This window comes from Lemur catta, chromosome X (assembly GCF_020740605.2).
Source record: "Lemur catta isolate mLemCat1 chromosome X, mLemCat1.pri, whole genome shotgun sequence".
NCBI classification, from domain to species: Eukaryota; Metazoa; Chordata; class Mammalia; order Primates; family Lemuridae; genus Lemur; species Lemur catta.
The window spans coordinates 46,397,100-46,417,642 of record NC_059155.1 but is presented as its reverse complement, the minus strand read 5'-3'; the positions used below and the strand labels follow the sequence as shown (position 1 = coordinate 46,417,642).

Genomic DNA, 20,543 nt, shown 5'->3' with positions numbered 1-20,543 from the left:
ACTGTTCCCACCCAGGCCTTTGCAGGCTCACCCTTGGACCACCATCACGATCCATCCCAAATACCACTGCATTGTGTCGTGTCCTAATTCCAGAACCTAGAATGGCTCCCACTTTACTGTATCCAGTATGGACTACTGAGCCTGAAATTCAAGGGAACCTGTGGTCTGCTCTGGTTTCCTCATTCTTCTGAGTTTCCCTTGCTTATGAGCACATTCCCACTTAAATCTACTCAAATCCTCCCAGCCTTGCAAGAGAAGTCTTCCTAAAGTTCTACTGCCTAGTTTCTTCTACACAGTGTCAGCTCTCATTATATCCTGATCTGTCCAAGGGGTTAGTTTTGCCCCCTCACCTAGATTTCTCAACTATTTATCAGAAGCAGAGACCATGTCTTAAACTTCTTGTATGTCTCCCATGGCACCAAGCACATGGTGGTGGTGGGGGAGGAGGGTTCAGAAATACATGTTGATTAATTGAGCTGAGCTTTAAAGTGGAGACACAATCATACCTCTTAAAATTTGACTTTGGGAGCCCATGTAGGGTGGAAAGGGTTTACTAGGGGTAACTGGAAAAAAGTAGATGGAAGATGATGAGTAGGCTCCAGAGGGCAATGCTGCCAAGGGGAGGAGGCCACCAGGTTTGGGTTCAAATTCCATGTTCACCACTTACTTGTTACGGGACTATGGGATTGTTACACAATATCCTCGGGTGCCAGTCTCCTGCCTCACAAGGAAGTTGTGAGATTAAATGAGATTGCATATGTGAAGCACCCAGCACAGGGTGTTGTGCTGTATGCTTTAATAATAGTAGCTCCCACTTCATGGATTTAGGTAGAAATTTCAATTCTTCATAAAAATGATCTGCCAAGAGTTTTCTTTTCTTTTCTTTTTTTTTTTTTGGGGGAGACAGAGTCTCACTCTGTTGCCTGGGCTAGAGTGCCATGGCATCAGCCTAGCTCATAGCAACCTCAAAGCAACCATGCCCGGCTAATTTTTTCTATATATTTTTAGTTGTCCAGCTAATTTCTTTTCTATTTTTTTAGTAGAGACAGGGTCTCGCTCTTGCTCAGGCTGGTTTCAAACTCCTAAGCTCAAACGATCCACCTGCCTCAGCCTCCCAGAGTGCTGGGATTACAGGTGTGAGCCACTGTACCCGGCCTGCCAAGAATTTTCATGGTTTGTTAAAAGCTGCCACCTAAGTTACTGTAACTTTGGGGAGTAGCTTCCATTTTTACTTTGGAATCTGTAAAACTTTTAGCATGACATTTTAATAACTTTTTTTCTGTTTAGCAATAACAACAAATCTTTCTGGCTGGGCGTGGTGGCGCATGCCTGTAGTCCCAGCTACTCGGGAGGCTGAGGCAGTAGGATCGCTTGAGCCCAGGAGTTTGAGGTTGCTGTGAGCTAGGCTGACGCCATGGCACTCTAGCCCAGGTGACAGAGCGAGACTCTGTCTCAAACAAAACAAAACAAAACAAAACAAATCTTTCCATTTCTTATCCTCTTTAGTGAAGCAAGAAAGAGAGGAATCTGCTCAATGGGGAAGCCCAGGCTGGTGGTAGGCTCCTGGAAAGGACCACAGGGAGATGGAAAGGAATAAAGAGAGGGCAGGGGACAGGAAGAAGAGAGAAGGGACAGACATCACAGATATTTTCACCTGAAATCTTGCAAATTGGCTTAGGGTATTCTCCATAATCCTGCTCCAAAGTCCTTCCAAGAAGCCCTTAAGCAAACGATCCGTCTGTCCTTGGGACCAACCCAGCCTTTCAATTTATCCTCATGGCTTCTCGGGAAGCAAGAGAAGGTGTGGAAGGAAGCTGAGTTTGCACGCTGTAGAGTCTCACTACACAGGAGCGCTGCTTCGAGCTTGGGGCTCTAGTAGGCCTTGAACATGCCCAGACCTGAAGCCCCAAGGGCTAGCCCCTAGAAGAATGTCAATCCCAGACTTCAGGCTGCCAGATGAGATGCTGCTGACACCCAGCACAATGGTTCTTCCAAGAATATTACCAGCAGATGTGCAAAGGGTCTCAGCTTGGGGCTGTGGAACTGTAAATGGCAGACTGGGGCTGGTGGCCACAGCACCCTTCAGGCAGCAGGAGCTGGGTAAGCTGGCTGCTTCTACCTTCTGTCCTTCTCTTTTCCTTTTCTACTCAGTTTGAAATGGAGCTGGAGGCTTCAGATTACAGCATGGTGGGGGGTTAGGAAGGGCTAAGAGGCCTATGTCAGGGGCCAGAATTTCGAGGGTTGCCCATAACTGTTTTCCTCCCATTTCTGGGGAGACATGAGATTTCAGATGCTTTGGATCAGCCACATGGAAGGAGGTGGGTGTGCAGTGTGGGGTGGGAGGGTTTACCAGGGTTTACTAGAAGACAGGGGATTATTGGATTTGACAGGGCAATGCTGCCAAAGAGAGGAGGGGGCGCCAGAAAGGTCAGCCAGCCTGACTCCAAAGCTCCACTTTGGACAGACCTGGGTTCAAATGGCTGCTCCACTACTTATTAGCACAGTGTGTGGCGCATAGTAGGTGCTTAGTAATTACTTGCTGAATGAATAAATAAAGATGGCCTTGGCCAAGTCACTTATCCTCTCTGAGCCTCAGTTCCCTATCTGTAAGATCAATTAGTAGCTATTATTCTTATTATTTCACCTGTGTTTTCTCCCCCCACACCTGTATCAGTTTGTTGGCCCATCTGCCCCACCCCTGCCTTGGAGAGGTTGCCATACTAAGCCTCCTTTGTTAAGGGTCAGAAAGGGCAGATGTACTCAAGGTCTTTCTTTTCCCTCTTGTGTCCTCCCCCTCCCCCTCCCCTCCTCCTCCTCCTTACCTCCTGACCACATTTGCTTCTTTTTGTCTCCAGGCAAACTAGGGATATAGTTCTGAGAACTCAGAATAAGTGCTGAAACCTCCAACACACACTTGCAAATGCACAACTCACCCTCCTCCCTGCCCCGCTCCACAGAGGGTTGGGCCTGGGCTGAAATGTGGAGCTCGGAGCCCCCTAGGGACCCCTACTTGATTCAAATGTCATTAGTACCAGAGACTAGAAAACCTCCTACCTCTCCCCCCATTACCCTGTGTAGAGCTAGCCAGGATTGGGGAGTTAGCCCCCTCTGGGGATTAATTACATCAGCACTGTTCCAACTCTGGAAGGTTCATTGTGAGCCAATTCTTCTGTAGTACATTAACCAAAGGAAAGGCAACCAACTTTGAGCGTATGAAAATGGTGGGAGGATGATTTGACAGTAGTAGTCATGAGCTGAGCCGAGCCCAACTCTCTAACCCGCACTTCCTTGTGAACAATGACACATACCTTCAAGATAGATCATTGGCATGGGAAGAGCTTTTCTTTGTATGAAGCTAACAGCTTGAGTGGACTCTCCATGGTTTTATTTTTGTCTTCTTTTTCTCTCAGAAAGACTAATGGGCGGTAAAGATGGGATAAGATGAGTCCTTATCCTGTCCTTTCAGTCATCTTGTGGCATGTGGAATGCATCTCTATAACATCTCTAAAACTTCTCAGGTTTGATTTCCAATAGGCTAAAATCTCATCTTTTGTGCTTCTAAGGGATGTGGTGAAAAAGAAAAAGCCCAAGCTCAAAGCCTGAACAAATCCAACTAGACATGCTGGCTAAACTCCCTCGCATAGAGAGGAGCTGAATCCATCCACTCCCTCATTGTCATCTCACCTCCCCAAATCAATCCGTGTCCCCCCACCTTTGTTTTTAATAAGGTGGGGATGGGGGAGGGGAGGCCCAGTATGGCCAGCTTTACCGAGGTTTTCATATGCAAGAACAAATGACAGTCTTGTAGACAGGTTCAGGAAAATCTTTTAGAATTCAGAAAATTCAGCAGCCTTTCCACACTGACCATTGTCATGGCAACACACTATCTGATGGCAGCATGCGTCACCGGGCTGGAGGGGCACAGTATCAGTATAGCAGGTTAGTCTGGCCATTTTTAGCAACATTTGGACTTCTTTCTAGCCTCATTTCTTCTAGGGTTTAGCTGAATTTCTTTTCGGTTCTGAGCTCATGCGCTCTGCTAATTTGCATGGCTAGAACACAAGACTTTGTCAAGTGAAAGAGATGGCTAAATGGAAAATCTGAACATTCCTAGTATTCTATAGCCACTCTACTTGCTGTCTGCCCTCCCCGGCTCCTCCTCACCCACTCTTAGCCACTTAGTTTCTTTTCTTCTCCCCATCAATTCTTTCCTACACACAGCATTACCTCCCCCAATCCAACAACTGTGACTCATCTACCAACCCCTGTACTCTCACCATATTCTTTTTATTTTATTTTTTCTATTTTCTCATTGTAACATACAGCATCCTAGGATCTTAGGATTGGAAGGCTCCCTAACAATAATTTAATCTAATCATCCTCCCCCAAGGCAGGAGCCCCTCTACAATATGACAGCCTAGAGATTGTCTAGCCTCTACGTTTATATCTCTAGTGACAGAGACCTCATTCCTTTCTGGGCGGTCAGTCCACTTTGGAAAGCTCTAATTGTTAGAAAATATCTTCCTTCTATTGAATAAAAATCTGCCTTTTTATAATATCTGCCCATGTGTCCAGCTCTGTGCCTTGTAGCCACATAGACCCTTTCTATGCCCTCTGCTCCCGGATAGCCTCTCAAAGATATGAAGTAGAGACCACATCCCCTAAGTCTTCTCTTCTACCCAAAGCCCCAGCTCCTTCGACCAGACCTCTTGGAGCCTGGGCTCTAGTGTTCTCCCCAGCCTGACTGACCTCCAGGAACATTCTCCTATTTGTCTAGAGCCCTGTTAAAGTGAGGTCGTTACTGCATCAGCATCTCTGGAGGCCACCTTGCCCTGGTGACTCATACTGAACTCTGTGTCGACTGAAATCCCTAACTCTTTCAGGCAAGATGCTGCTATGCCATGTCTTCCATTTTGAATGTGTCCAGTTGCTTTTGAGGACACAATTCCTGGTCTGTATGTTTCTCCCAGTTTAATTTCATTTTTTTTTTTTTTTTGAGACAGAGTCTCGCTCTGTTGCCCGGGCTAGGGTGCCATGGCGTCAGCCTAGCTCACTGCAACCTCCACCCCCTGGGCTTAAGCGATCCTACTGCCTCAGCCTCCCAAGTAGCTGGGACTACAGGCATGCGCCACCATGCCCAGCTAATTTTTTTTATGTATATATTTTTAGTTGTCCAGCTAATTTCTTTCTATTTTTTTTTTTTTTTTTTTAGTAGAGACAGGGTCTCGCTCTTGTTCAGGCTGGTCTTGAACTCCCGAGCTCAAATGATCCTCCCACCTTGGCCTCCCAGAGTGCTAGGATTACAGAAGTGAGCCACTGCGCACGGCCTTTAATTTCATTTTGATACAACCTTTGCTTGAATCTGTTAGGATCTTTAAAAAACTTGACTTCCATGTCCTTGAATATCTATTAGTTTTTCACCAACCCTCATCCTAGCGTTTTTTCTCAAGTCTCTTTTTGACTTATTCCTCTTTTAGTTTTCTTACCTTTCCTAGTTCTCTCCCCTTTGTATTACCTTCTTTGTGTCTTCTCTTGCTTGTCACTTCCATTTCTTCAATAGTGAGATGTCACCATTCTCTGGAGCTATGTGCCTGGATACGTGTGGAGGGCAGCAAGGCTATACACATATCTGCACATATGAGGTGTGAGCAAGTAGCTGCAGAGGCTTGTTTAGTTTTCTCTGTTTCTATTGCTTTGTCTGTGCTATATCAGAATTTAGAGCCTGGATGGGGGAAAATGGCAAGGTTGAGGGAAGAGGGATAAGAGAAAGTGGTCCAGGATCAGTCCTGAGGGACATAGGAAATGTGTCCTGGGTCTGAGGGGAGCAGGAGAAATTAGGGCAGGATGATTGGTGTTCATCAGGGCTGTGGCACAGTGAAAAGGACTGGAGAAGGGCCAGGAACTTCCATTTTGGATTTTTAAGGATTCTGAAGGCCTTAACGGTTGGACAAGGGAGGAGGATTTGGTTAGGAAGTGAGGACTTGTGGGGTGGTCGGTAGTCATTGAGAGGCTGGAGGGAGGTGGCTTGAAACTGTAGGGTTGGGAGAAGGCTGAGGGGCATGGAACACCTCAGAAGGGGCAACAAGCAATGCTGTGAGTATAACCTTAAGAGTCTATGACTTATTAGCTTAGAAAATTTTCTCTGGTGAAAGGAACCCAGGACATGGAGACTTTGCTATTGCTACAGACTGGGCCCTGCTAGTTAGATAGGGGTCTTAACATAACCCTCAGCAAAGACCCTCAGGACACAGTGTGTTCCCTTGGACTAACTCCAGTATAGAACAGACCTCCCTTTCATGTTGGATTATATTCTAATGAGGGAGTCAAAGGTAAGAGAACTGGTGGTATCTTGGTCATTTTATGAATAAACATGGGAATTTCACTCTCCAGGATGGGCAATATGATACCCTTGGCTTCTTAACTCTGGCAAATAATTACTATAGGAGCCAAAAAAAACCACACACATGTACATACAAATTCAAACAGAAAACTGGGTGCCCAAAAGACTTAACATGAATGGTAGATGAAGTGAGTTGTGAAGCAGCAGCTGGAGTTGGGAGTGGGGCCCTACTGGAGAGCCGAGGGCAGTGACCGCAAGCAGCCAGTGGACAGTGGGATCAAGAGGGCAATATCCTGGCGACTGTCACTTCCTCTCTACCCTGAGGCCAGAATGATTCCAGGGCAGCCTTAGGGAAGGGAAGGAGGATAGGGCAACAGCCTGGGCTCTATTGCTCTGGATGACACAGTGGAGCCTACTCCCAGGGCATCAGAGTCCCTGACTACTTGTTATAGTTCTACAGTCTCTCAAGGCCCTACCAGACCAAGGAACCACACATACTGGAACAAGATGTGTGCGAGCCTCCCCAAGCCCCTCCAAATCTGAATCGACTTGAACTTCCCTCATCTTAACGAGGGCTTCACCGTTGGCCTTTTGAAGGAAAAAGGGACCTAGGGCGTACTTTAGAACTGGTTTTCCTCTGGAGGTGCCTGAAGTTGAACCTTTTGTCCTTCTGAAGGTGACATTAGCCAGCCAAATGACAATCCCAACCAGAGTGGCCAGTGTAGAATTCCAACTACAAGCTGTCAAGCCAAGAAGAGATTTCCTTTCCAAGTCAGTGAAACAATAAGTCACCAAAAGACAAATGGTATTTGAGGATGCCCCCACTGACGGGCCACCACGAACTGGGTGGAACAAGGAGGGCAGGCCTCGAGGAGTGGTGCTCACCTTTGATGTAGTTGAGGATTTGCTGGATTCGGTGGGGCTCATTGCGGTCTGGCCGGCAGCTTGGCGTGATTTCCAGCACATAATCAGGACCATATGCTGTGAAAAACTGTAAGGAAAAGGGAAAGGCCAAAAAACAAACTAAAGCACATAAAACCTCCAATCCAACCACATACAAACAGGACAATCAAAAGAAACTCGCCACTACTGACAAGGCGAGGGAGGCGGGCTTGGGCAGAGCAGGATGACATAGCAGGAAGCCCTGCCCTGGTGGTATCACTCCCCCTGTTCAGACCTTCAATGACGGTCCACTGGGAAATTTTTTAGCTTGCTGTCCAAAGGTCTCTCTGCTCAGGTCTCAACTTTTCTCCCCAACCTTAACTCTCACTGCTGCCCTGTTCTCTGGCCACATTAGACTGCTTGGTGCTCCCCCCCATCCCACCATGCTTTGTCTTCTCTTAGTATCTTTGCCATTGCTCTTTCCTGGGGCCTGCAAAGGCCCTCCCCCAGTCTCTGCTGCCTGTGAGAAACCTCCCCATCTTTCCAGGTGCAGCTCAAGTGTCCCCTCCTTCACAAAGCTGTCCCTCATTCTCCCCCAACCCTCAGAGCATTCTGTTGGTACTTCTCTCAGGGCCCTTGTTCAAATAGACAGTGCTTGCCTGCATGTCACATGCAGGTCACTGTGCTGGCTGCAACGGGGGCTGTAAAGATGGATGAGACCTCCTCTGGGGTCCTTTAGGTGTTCAAAAGCACATTCTGCATTGGACAGAGATTTTTCAGCAGTGATCTGATTTCCCCCTACTGGATTCCAAGCTTCCTGAAGGCAGGCAGCCCCGGTGTCTTACTCATCTCCTTGGTCCTCGCAGACCATGGCAGCTTTGGTTGCCTTGAATTCCCTGGCCCAGGAATGGCAAACAAGTCTAGCTTCTCTACTTTAGTTTCCCTTTCTCTTCAGTAGAGTTTATTTGTTTTTAAACTCAGGGAATCAAAATAAAGGTTTGTGGATTCTATTTCTAGCTGTCTAGATGACTCCTTGTGACCTTTGGTAAGTCACAATATCTGATTCAGCTTCTCTGGTAGGGCCCACTTAGGGAAAAACACTCTATGACAAAGGGAATCATTCAATTGAGATAAGTCTTTGAATGGGAAATATGCAAAGCTACTATTTCTGTTTAGTTTTTAACAGAAATAGTATTTGTGCACACTCTCTGGAGAGGGAGCATATGGTCCTTAACATTATGTGCTTTCAATAGTGATATTGTTAGGTGGGAAGTAAATCAGGGAAATTCAACTTCCATGAAAAAAAGTGGTCCAGAGGGCATGAGAAAAGGGATCTGGATATGTCATGACTTTGATGCTATTCAAAGAGCTTCTTAAAAATAATCCAGGGTTATTGCCATTGCCACCAAATTATCCTTGTTAAGAGTCTAGATGTACATCTGGCACCGTGGGAGATGTTATGGAACAATTTCTAGGGATTCTAACAGTGTCTTTGTGGGATCCATGGGAGTAATTTTATGGAGAGATGGCTTTTGCACATCCACGACAGAAAACTCTACATTTAATTGAAAGGAAAATGTTCAAGACCGTGTCAATGCTTATACTGCCCTTTGCGTGTGTGCACACATGCACGTGTGTGTGTGTGTGTGTGTATGTGTGTGTGTGTACTGACCTAGATGGAGAGAGGGACTTAGGTTCTTTCTGCTGGAGTTATTACTCTCTGATGCCTGAAGCCCTGAGTTCTAGAGAGAGAAAAAGGCCTTGAGTAAAGATCATCTTTACCAAACCCATACGTGGAACAGACAAGAGGGGTTACCTGGGGGACACATCCATAACCACCCCCCACCTCAGTCATGCTTAAAGAAACTTGAGAGGCTTGTATTTTTAGCCAAGGAAGTCCCCTCAGTTCAAGCCTGAGGACCTTGTGGGGTTGGCTCTGGAAGAGAAGGCTTCAAACAGGTGTGGTGCTCTGTCTTTAGGCGGCCTCTTCTCCAGAGCATATCAAGTGGTGCACTCATTTCATGGGAGTGGAAAGACAGGCTTAGAGAGCACAGCAGAAGAAAGGCAGCTGCAGTGAAGCAGCCCCTCTGGGAGACCTGAACCCTTGGCATCAAAGTGCTATAAAAATCAGGGGCATGGTGCCTAGCTGAAGTATAGGAAGAGGGAATGTTCTGCCTCCATATGCGAAGATGACACTGCTGATCCTCTATCAGCAGGGCATGCCATGAGCTGCTTGCTTAGGACTGTTTGGAATAACATGTCCTCCCTTGTGAGTGCCTACTATGTGTCTACCCACACTGTCCTACTTTAGTCCCCTCACTGATCAAGAGCACATGGTTGCAAGATGGTCAGCTGGGGCCAGGACTGACTGCCATGTGACAGAACTCGGGTCTGTTGGGATTAAGCCTCTTGTCCTGGCTTCATTAGTGCCTGGCTTTAACTAACTGAACCATACAGTGGGCAAAGTCATAAATAACCCATTCTTTGCTAAAGCAGGTTGGATGCAGGTAATAGCCAATTCTGGGTTCCTAAACTTCTACCCACATTTGCCAATCAAATATTATTCCCAGGTCGTGCTTATTTGCACTATTAGGCTAGGAGACTCAGATGGTTAAAGAAAGTCCCTGTTGTCAGCCAGTTCCACATGGCAGCTGGCTGGCCCCAGCCTTGGGAGGCTCTGCTTGGGGCTGTATCTAAGGCAAAGGTGGTAGCCTGTTTCCCCTCTCTGGCTCTGTCATGGCATTACTCTGTTTCTGTGTTATATTTTTTATTTTTACACTTGTTAAATCTTTTATACTGGAGTAGGAACTCTGCAAAAGCAGAAACTTGTGTTCTGTTCTCTTTGCATACCCTGTATAGTCAGACTCAAGTCATCATGCTTCCCTTAAATGTATGTTGAATTAAATTAATTCACCAAGGGTTTAGCTGGCTGTTCAGTTAATTGTGTGGAATAACTCAAAGAGTCAACCCATAGCATCCAAAGCTTTTCTAGACTCTCGAGGCAGCATGATGAAGTGGAAAGTGCACTAGCTTTAAAGTTACGGAGAGCTGGATTTTGGGGCCTGAATTTAGCTGTGTGCCTTGGGTAAGCTTCTTAACTTTTGTTCATCATTTCTATTCAAGGGATGCTAAATGCTGACCTGTTGGGTTGTTAGAAACTAGTGAGAACATCTACAGAAGGGCCTAGCACAGGGCCTGGCACATAGTAAGACTTCGATAAATGTGAATTCCCATAAATAAATAAATAGAAAATAAATGTGAATTCCCTTCTCCTGGGGCAAGAGGCCCTTGCCTAACCATGTGACTCATTCATACCCTGAGGGATGTCAGGTGAAGTGCTTGGGGCTGAGATTTAGAAAGAAGAGCCTGTTCCTTCTGCCAGATCAAGCCCAGCGGCTCCAGTGTCCCTCCCCACTTGCTTGAGCCATTAACTCAGCCTAAGGCCTGTGGAGAAACTGACTTCTCTCATAGTTTCCCACCCTACAGTCCTGCCACTTGTTACTGACTGGTGAGGTGGAAAGGAAATATGATCACGTAACGCAAAAGAGATGTTGGGGTGGAGGGATTTGGCCAGTACTAGAAATAGCTTGAGGCCCCACCCTGAAACTACCCTCCAGCCCTGAAGAGGAAAGAAAATGGGCAAGCAGCAATCCGTTCCCAGACAGGTGGAGCAGGGGATGAAAGAGGCCAGCCGACCTTCAAGGGAAAACGTTGGCTTTGATCTTAGAAAAGGAAGAAGGGCGGTGCTAACCCCTCTTCACCCTTTCCCCTTTCCCCCTCAGCACTCCTTTTGCTTTTTGAGTTTCAGTTTATACACTTTTGAGGGGAACATGGTCCTGGGAAGGGCGCAAAAGTAAAGTAGGAGATGGGGCAGAGGATGGGTGTGGAAGGTCATGGCTACTTTAGGGTAGACGGTCCCCTCTCAACCCCAATAGCTCCAGCTCCGTCCAGCCTAACTCAACACTACTTTCTCGCTCACTCATCTCCAGCTCTTGCTCACACAATGACAATGGTATACAATTAGTATTTGGTCAAAAAGATATTCAGAAGAAGCCTCAAGTTTGCTGTTATTCCTCCATAACTATGTTTAGTCACAGGAAATCAAGCCACAAACCCGAACCAGCCAGGCCAATCATTTATTTAATCCTTGGCTCAACACTTAGTGAGTACCTACTATGTGCCTGACTAGGTTAGTCACTGGGGTACAAAGACAATAAGGCATGCTTAATAGGAAGGATTGTTACAGAGCAGTGTGATGAGTGGTATAATAATACTAATATTAAAAATCATAGTAATAACAGTTAACAGTTAATAACAGTTAATTAGTGGCCTATTATGTGTCAGGTACCTAAAGTATGCAAGCACTTTTAATGGACTAAGTAAATTCTCACAACCAACCCATATGGTAAGTACTATTATTGTTTCCATTTGAAGATGAAGATCTAAAGCACAGAAGGGTCAGATAAATTGACAGAAGTCACACAGTTGGTACGTGCAGAGCTGAGATTTGAACTCAGGTCATTCTGGAGATCAGCACCAGCTACTGTAGCCTATAAACTACCCCAGAAGAAGCGACTGTGGGGGGTAGAGGGGAGGGATCCCTAACAGAGCCTGGCCAAAGGCAGGGAGTATGAAACAGCACAGCACATTTTAGGCACCAAAGTGAATTAGATGTGGCTAGGAGGCAGGCATGCGTTTCGTGGTAGGCCCTGCTAAAGCACTTGGACTTATCCCAGACTAGAAGCTCCATGAAGACAAAACATTGTTTTGTTCCCTGCTCCATTGTCAGTTCCCAAAACAGTGCTTGCACCTAGTAGGTGGCAAATATTCGTGGAGTAAGTGAGTGGAAGTTTGGGGGAGATATTGCAAACTTTTAAATGAAGGAATGAACAGGTCAGCTGTGCATTGTAGAGGGCTCAGTGGCTACAGTGTGGAGAATGTACTGGAATTTGAAGGGAGGAATGCAAGTAGGGATACAAGTTAGAAGGCTAGTGCTATAGCCCTGAGGAGTGGTAATAGGGCTTGAACCAGGATGGCTGTGGGAGGAATGAAGAGAGAGAAAACCTTCAAAGATAGCATTGATAGGACTAGACAGTGAATTGGATGTGGGGAGTATGGAAGAGGGGAGAGGCAAGGATTTCTGGCTGTGTGGGAGGAGCGTGAGCAGGATGAGGGATACAGGTGGAGGAGAAGGTTTGGGGGTAGGGTGTCTGTGTGCGATGGGGGAGTTCCGTCGGGGGCATGTTGAGCATCAGGATTCTGATGATCTAGTGGTCTGTATGATAGCAGGCCTCATTGAGGAGAGAGATTGAGCCTTCAACATGATATGTGATACAGATTTGGGAGTTACCAACGACATAAAGCCAGGGAATCGGACGAGATTGCCATGGCTGGTGGGGCGGAGGGCAGCTTACTCCACAGTGAGAAGAGAGGAGAGGCAAGGACAGAATCATGGGGAAGAGCAACACCTCAGAGGTGGGCAGAGGGGAAGTGGAAACAGTTCTGGCAGCAATTTGAAATCTGCAGAGAGGTTAAAGAAGAGGAGGGCTGAAAAGTGTCTTCTGATATGTCGGCTGGAAGGAGACCTTTGCCGCAGCAAAGGAAGTGGAGAGTGTGGACAGAGGCCTGACTGGAGTGGGCTGAAGATTCTGCTGGGAGGAATTGGAGGTGAGAATGATGAGAACACAGTAGTCCCCCTTCATGTGCAGGGGATGCGTTTTTAAGATCCCCTGTGGATGCCTGAAACTGTGGATGTTACTGAACCTGACTGTGGTCAATCAGAACACTTTTTTGTTTGTGTCTTCCACCCACAAAGTTAATGCCTTTTCCTTCTTAACTAGGCATTTATCATGCACTGTGGCCATAACTTTTGGAGTATGAGGTGCAACAGCAAAATTAGCACAAATTTCTTTTTCCTTCTTTGTGATTTCATGGATAGAAGATTTGTTCTTTTTTTTATTTCTACTTTTTTTTATAGAGATGGGGGTCTCGCTCTGTCATCGAGGCTGGAGTGCAGTGGCATCATCATAGCTCACTGTAACCTCTAAGTCCTGGGCTCAAGGGATCCTCCTACATCCGCCTCCCAAGTAGCTGGGGACTACAGGTGTGAGTCACTATACCTGGCTCGGAAGATTCATTCTTATAGTACACTTTAGCAATCTCAGCATACGATTTTTTTCTTTCTTTATTAAGTCGAGAACTTTTAACTTGTCACTTAAAGGAAGCACTTTATGGTTTCTCTTTGGCATATCTGAATTTCCACATCACTACTCTTGTGCTTTGGGGCCATTATTAAGTAAAATAAGGGTAATTTGAACACAAGTACTGCGATACCATGACAGTCAGTCTGATAACCGAGACAGCTACCAAGTGACTAATGGTGGGGAGACGTTGGACAAAGGGATGATTCACGTCCCAGGCAGGACAGAGCAGGACAGCATGAGATTTCATTATGCTACTCAGAATGGTGCACAATTTAAAACTTACAAGTTGTTTTTATTTCTGGAATTTTCCATTTAATATTTTCAGACCATGATGGACCATGGGTAACTGAAACCAAAGAAAGTGAAATTGCAGATGAGGGGGTGGGGACTAGTGTACACTGCTTTTCTTTTTTCAAGGAGTTTGATACAGGGGTGGGGCTAGGCTAGAGAGGGTGTTTTAAGGTGGTAGGGTCTTAAGTATATTTGCAGGCTGAGGGAAAGAGTCCATAGGATAGGAATCAGAGACAGCCTAATAAGGATTTAGAGTTAGTTATGTCTGTCCTTCTGGCCCATTAGACAGAGATGCAGAAGGGAAGAATACTGTTTTCTTCATATTTATATTACCCACAGCTCCTAGCATAAGGCCTGGGAAATAACAGGTGCTCAATTCATGTTTTTTTTTTTTTTTTTGAGACAGGGTCTCGCTTTGTTGCCTGGGCTAGAGTGAGTGCCGTGGCATCAGCCTAGCTCACAGCAACCTCAAACTCCTGGGCTTAAGCGATCCTACTGCCTCAGCCTCCCGAGTAGCTGGGACTACAGGCATGCGCCACCATGCCCGGCTAATTTTTTCTACATATATTTTAGTTGGCCAGATAATTTCTTTCTATTTTTAGTAGAGACGGGGTCTCACTCTTGCTCAGGGTGGTCTCGAACTCCTGAGCTCAGAAGATCCACCCGCCTTGGCCTCCCAGAGTGCTAGGATTACAGGCGTGAGCAACTGTGCCCAGCCTTCAATTCATGTTTGTTGATGAATGAAATAAAATGCGATTGGGATTTTGAGGAGATCCACATTCAGTAGGGAGAATTAGGGCCTTGAAGGATGGGGGTGATTGCAGACAGACAGGGATGGGGTGTGTGTGGTGGGGGTAGTCAGAGGAGGAAAGAGATTGAAGGACAAGTTTGGGAACCAGCAAATGCTGTAAGTGGGCTAAAGTTGGAGAAGGAGAGCATGGGAAGCCTTGACTCCCATGTTGAGGAGACAGGACTTGATATGACAGGCACTGGGGCAGGGTCAGGACTGGAGCTGTGCCTTATGAGAACTGGGAACAGCACAGAGAGGCCGAGTGACCAGTGTGGAGGCACCTGCAGTAGTCCAAGGGGGCAATCAGGGCTTGAACCAGGGTGACTGCTGTGGGGATAGAGTGGACAGGAAAGAGACAGTGTGAAGGTAGACTCAGCAGGACTTGGCAACTGGGTGGCTGTGGAGGAAAAAAGAGAGCAGAGAGAAATTGAAGTTCACTCCTAGATTTTGAGTCTGGGTGAATGGGAGAATCTCAGTGCCACTGACAAAAGCTGAGGTAAGTTAGCAGGAAGAGCAAGTCTAACTAAGGGAAGATGATGGGTTTGGGTTTAGTTGGGTTTGAGATGACAGGAGGGCATCTGGGTCACAATGTCTAACAAGTAGCTGGATATGTGATGATGGTTTGTGGCAGTGAGGTCATGTTAAAGTTTATGTAGTACTTAACATACATAATACAAATTTGAAGCATGAAATTTAAAACTAAAAATTGGCTGAGGACTAAGGTAAAAAATTAAGGGGAAGGTCTACATTTAGAAGGTAGTCAGGGGATAAAAATATCAGTGAATAGAAGGAAAAAGAGCAAGTGGAGTGGAAGAAAGAGAATAGTAAAGTGAAATCTCCTGGGACCTTAGGGATGAGAAGCAGTATAAGGAAGATGCTTAAAGTCATACATCTGCCATGCTGGCAATATGGCCCGGCGGCTAAAGCAGCCTCCTTCTCTCCTAGTCAGTTGGGGATACAATGATTCTGCTTCTGTCCAGCCCCTTTTCTATAATATTCCAAGCAGCGCTCAAATTTGTTATTGTTAACTCAAAGTCGACCTTTCCCTAAAAATTATATTTGATTCTATCAGGACAAGCCCAAGGTCAGTGCCAATCTCTTTTACAGACCCCTGGGGCTTTACTCCGTCTTTAGTTGGGGGAGTTGTGCCTGTGACTGTAATGTGAGCCCTGGCCAGGAAGAGCATTTCTTGTCCTGAAGTGCACTTTGAACAGAACTCATCACAGCCAGAATAACACGGCACTAGCACTTTGAACCATAATGATGGTTCTCCACTTCTCCTATATCATCAATTACTTCATCAAAGAACATGGGCCCAACCATGATGGAAACAAAAAAGCCCTCTTTTTCCCAGAAAAACATTTTTGTTTACAGGAAATTCAGTTATTACATATGTCATTTATGGTACATTTTAAGGACATAAAATTGCAGTGGTATTATTGGGAGTAAATTTTATTGCTGTGGCTTTACAACACAAACAAAAATAATAACTCCATTAGTTGTTGGATTGAACCGGCAGGAAGTGGCACATCAAAGGTATTGCTAGCAGGCAGGAGGATGGAGGATTAAGGGCATCCAGAACATGACCAAAAGGTCAGGGAGATATGGGCTATTGGAGATAAGATGTTACATGTGGAGGTGGACATAAGGATGGCAGAAAAAGTGAATTCTTAGTTGCTGGAATGGAAACCTGGTATACTGTCTACACTACATCCATATCCCACCCGTGGAACTCATCTTACCTCTTGAACACAGAGTTGGTACTTAGGAACTGCTTGATGGTGAGGCTTATACACCAGTGCATAGTTGTACCAAGAACTGATTGAGTGAATGAATGAGTGAATGATGAGGGCATTGCAATAGCTTTATTATTCAGATGTTTTAATGGTATTTAACTATTGGCATAAAAAAAGATTATTAAGCAAAATAATCAGCTAAACCAGGGAAATGTTATCTTACTTGAGCATCAATTATATTTAAGAATATGCTCAATATTAACAAGTCTTATTTCATCAGCTAAAGTACTTAAAGGCTTTGTGAACACATATGTATAGTCCTTTTGTATATCATCTAATTAGTTTTCCTGTTAGCTAATCCACAGTAGTGTGTGTGTGTATGTGTGTGTGTGTATACCTGCACACACATGGGAACATGTTCTATTGGGTACTGAGCATCATTCTAGGCCCTGGTGGCAAGCTGAATACAAAAAAAGAATAAGGTCTGGTAACTGCTTTCAAGGAGATAATAACTAAATATAGAGAGAAAGATATTTCATATAATTACAGGAAACGTAGAGGAATAAATGCAAGCTAAACTGTGTGGTATTGGTTAGAGTACAATAAAATGCATTATGATTTTGGGCAAGTTAGGTGACTTGCCCAAGATTATGATGCTAATACTACGTAACATAGTAACAGATGTGAACTTGAATCAATGGCTTTGGACTTTCAGCCCAGTGGGCTTTCCACTACATAATGAAGCAATAACATAGTGGTTAAAGACTGAGATTTCTGGAGTCATATGGGATGAGCCCTAAATCTTTGCTCTACCATTTACTAGCTGTGTGACCTTAGGCAGGTTGCTTAACTGTTCTGTGCCTTGGTTTTCTTGTTTATAAAATGAGGATAATAACAGAACCTACCTTATAGGGTTCTGTTCTAACAATAAATGAGTCAATTCATGTAAAGAACTTAGAACAGTGTCTGGCTCATTGTAAGTGCTTGGTAAATGTTATTATTAAATGCTAGATATTATTGTTCTTGTACTTTATCAACTATACAGAGAAATGGAGTTCTTAATGTAAGGGACAGTAGTAAAACCGGATTTCCTTACAAATGCCCTTGAGGACCAAATGAGGGTGAATTCTGAAGAGCTTACCCTATATCCAAAAACCCTGAAACCAGAAGAGGGGCAGAGAGACCAAGAGGAGAAGGATCCCAAGTAAAAGTGACTAAAAAAATGGAAGAGAGGAGGAAGAAATGACAAATTGGAAGTGGTGGGAAAGACAGGCAGGGGGACAGAGGTGGTAGAAAGGAGGAGAGGAGAGGAAAATGGGGGGTGGGTTAGACTGGGGAGGGGAGGAAGGAAGTACAGAGGAGGAGGCAGGAGAGACAAAGGCAGGGTGGCTGTCACTTCACTAGGAGTCTCCCTGCAGGCCCATGTTTTCCTTCAGGGTGTGGTTTCAGGGGGCTTGGGGAAGGGCCCTGGCCAAGACTAATACCTTCTCCACATCACTGTTGATCTTCAAATTTCCACTATTAGAGAGAATTCCTCCGTCATAAATATGTGCAGGGCCAACTGTGGTTATACCATATGTCTCTGCTAATCAAATGAATATTTTGGAAACAAGCCTACATATGAAGCTTTTTCACATCGAATTTTCCTTAAGCCAAGGGTGGGGATGGAAGAAGGGAGAGTACACGGCTATTGCTTTACCTGGTTTGTTGCTGGACAAGCACTAAGATGACTTTGAAAACTGATTCTACTGGAGGATTAGTAAGTATTGCCTTGGCATGATCCTTATACTATTCCAAGAAACTGCCTTCTCTCAATCCTTTTATTGTTAGACTTCTTGAAATCTCTCTTTTCTTCACCACCTTGACTGCCTCAGACATGTCTACCCATGGCAGTCTGGCTTCTTCTCCACATCTCCATTGAGCCATTTTTTAGAATGGAGATGGCAAAGAGATTTCAGCTTGTTGGCAACTCTGATTGGTAGCAGCTGCTTGGACTACTGTGTTGAGAAGAATTCCAAGGCTGTGTCTAGGTTCAGTGGGAAAGTGTGCCATGATCAATTTGTAATGTATCCACAGGAGTACACAGTAGGCAGTGTGGGGACTGGAGGGATGTAGTCATATGTGCCCTATAATTGCTATTCCTGCTTTAGGAGACCAAGGGTGACCTCCTAATTGCCCAACCTAAGGTCTTCGTTTCAGTTATCACTCATCCTATTTGATATCTCTCCAGTGCATGTTATTAACCACGCCCTTCTTTTTGACACTATCTTCCCCTCATCACCACTGGTCTCCCTGTTCCTTCTCAGTCACCTTCCCTGGATCCTCTTCCTTCATCTGTCTCTGAAATGTAGGTGCCCTAGGTTGGACCATCAGCCTTTTTCTTTCTCTCTGCAAGAGTTCACATTCTCTGTTGCTGTTTTAATCATGTCTGTGTAGAGATCCTACATTTCTGGGTCCAGTCAGTTTGTCCCCAGGATCTGACTTGCGTTTATAATTGTTTGATAGACATTTCCACCTGGAAAACTTGAATTTTCAGTACTTTATGCTTAATGTGTTCCAAGTAGAGCTAATTCTGCATAAGTATTTCCAAAGAGAATGCTCATCTTCTTTTTTGTTCACTCAGCACCACAGGTGAGTCCCAACATGTAATAAGCTCCTCAGCAAAGATTTGTACTTACAACCCTGAATGGGTTAACGTGCTTGTGCTTTGTTTAGAGGCAATGGATTTTGTGCTTTCAAAATACCTAAAATGACATGGTTTAGAGGATCTCCATCTCTGTGATATTCTCACTGTTTGATGAACAATAATTTTTTTCTCAATATTTGTCAAACAAAGAAAAACGTATCTAACTGTGTGCAAGAAGGTAGAAAGAAGCATAGGGCACTCCCAAGAATGGCATTATCTCTCAGGGCACAGCCTGATAGCTAGCACTATGTTTTAGGGATTACAGGTTAAGTATCCCTTATCTGAAATGCTTAGGATCAGAAGTATTTTGGATTTTTCCAGATTTTGGAATATTTGCTTTATATATACTGGTTGAGCATCCCTGATCCAAAAATCTGAAATCTGAAATGCTCCAATGAGCATTTCCTTTGAGCATCATGTTGGTGCTCAAAAAGTTTTAGATTTTGGAGCATTTTGGATTTTCGGATTTGGGATGCTTAACCTATATTTGAAAATACTTACTGGTTATCTGCTGGGGCAGGATGTAGCATGGTAGGTGCTAGGGAGACAATGATGAAGCAGATACAATCTTTTACAGTCTAGTAGGGAGTGCAGACAGGTACAGGAGTAACTATGATGGGAGGAATGTCAGAGGTGAATCATTTCTCTAGGGCTAAGGGAATTCTTAATTCTGAATGTGGGGGCTGGGTAATGGATAAGGCTTCATGGAGGAGATGGGAGGCAGTTGAACTGGCCTTGAGGGATGGGTAAGATTTAAACAGGAAAGAGAAGGCACAAAATGCAGAAGAAGCAGAACGAGGACAATGAAGATACATTCTAAACAAGTTATCAAAAATTAATTCACAGAGACAGAACAGAGTACTGGGTCAAAACCAGCACCCACACAGCTGTGTAAGCAACTTTCTTGTCTTCTCTGAATAATGTATCTTTCTTTCATGATGGACAATGACAGATTGACGGGCTTGGCAGAGAGAAGGAAAAAGCCATGGAAAGACTTGATACTCTATCAGAGTAGGATTTATCTCTAATATATCCATCAGAGAGGTTACTTGGGGGCAAACTGGAGTTGTGTTTGCTTACAACCTATTGATTCATTTGTTCACTCATTCATGTGATACCAGCATTTCCTGAGCACTCCTGTGTACCAGCTCTGGCCACAGATGAGTGAGACTTAGCCCCTGCCCTCAAGGAGTGGATGGAGAAACAGCTGTGCAAACGAGCAATTATAATACTCTGTAGCAAGTGCTGTAATAGACATGCAGGCAAGGAGCTCCTGTAGTCCAGAGGGACGATAAAGCAAAATCAAGTCATGCATTCTGAGTCAGCTTCTAGCTGATTTCCCTGTCTTCCCTCCTTTGCCGAGTTTTCCATCAGAAATTCAGATCTGATCATGTCATTCCCCCTGCTTAAAAACCGTGGTCAGCTCCCCACTGACTATAGGACCGAGTCCAAACTCTGAAGGACGACAAAGGCCTTCAGTCTGGCCCAACCGACTTCTCCAGCCTTATCTCTCACAATGGTCTCTGCTATAGCCCTTAATCTGTAGCCACACTGACGTGTGCTGTCTCTTCCCACTCCTCTTTATCTGGTCAACTGTTTTGCCTCCCTTGAGCCC

At 45.0% G+C, this 20,543-nt stretch overlaps 1 protein-coding gene across 2 annotated transcripts in view; it reads right to left on the bottom strand.

Annotated features, from left to right (window-relative positions):
- HDAC8 (histone deacetylase 8) overlaps window positions 1-20,543 on the bottom strand; it is a 222,232-nt gene that overhangs the window by 17,248 nt on the left and 184,441 nt on the right. Inside the window, exon 10 of one of the 2 annotated variants that reach the window (XM_045538933.1) lies at window positions 7,226-7,331. The exons of the other annotated variant lie outside the window; for it this stretch is intronic. Coding sequence (XP_045394889.1) covers window positions 7,226-7,331 — 106 coding nt within the window. The remainder of the gene's footprint in view (window positions 1-7,225; window positions 7,332-20,543) is intronic. 2 annotated transcript variants of the gene reach the window in all.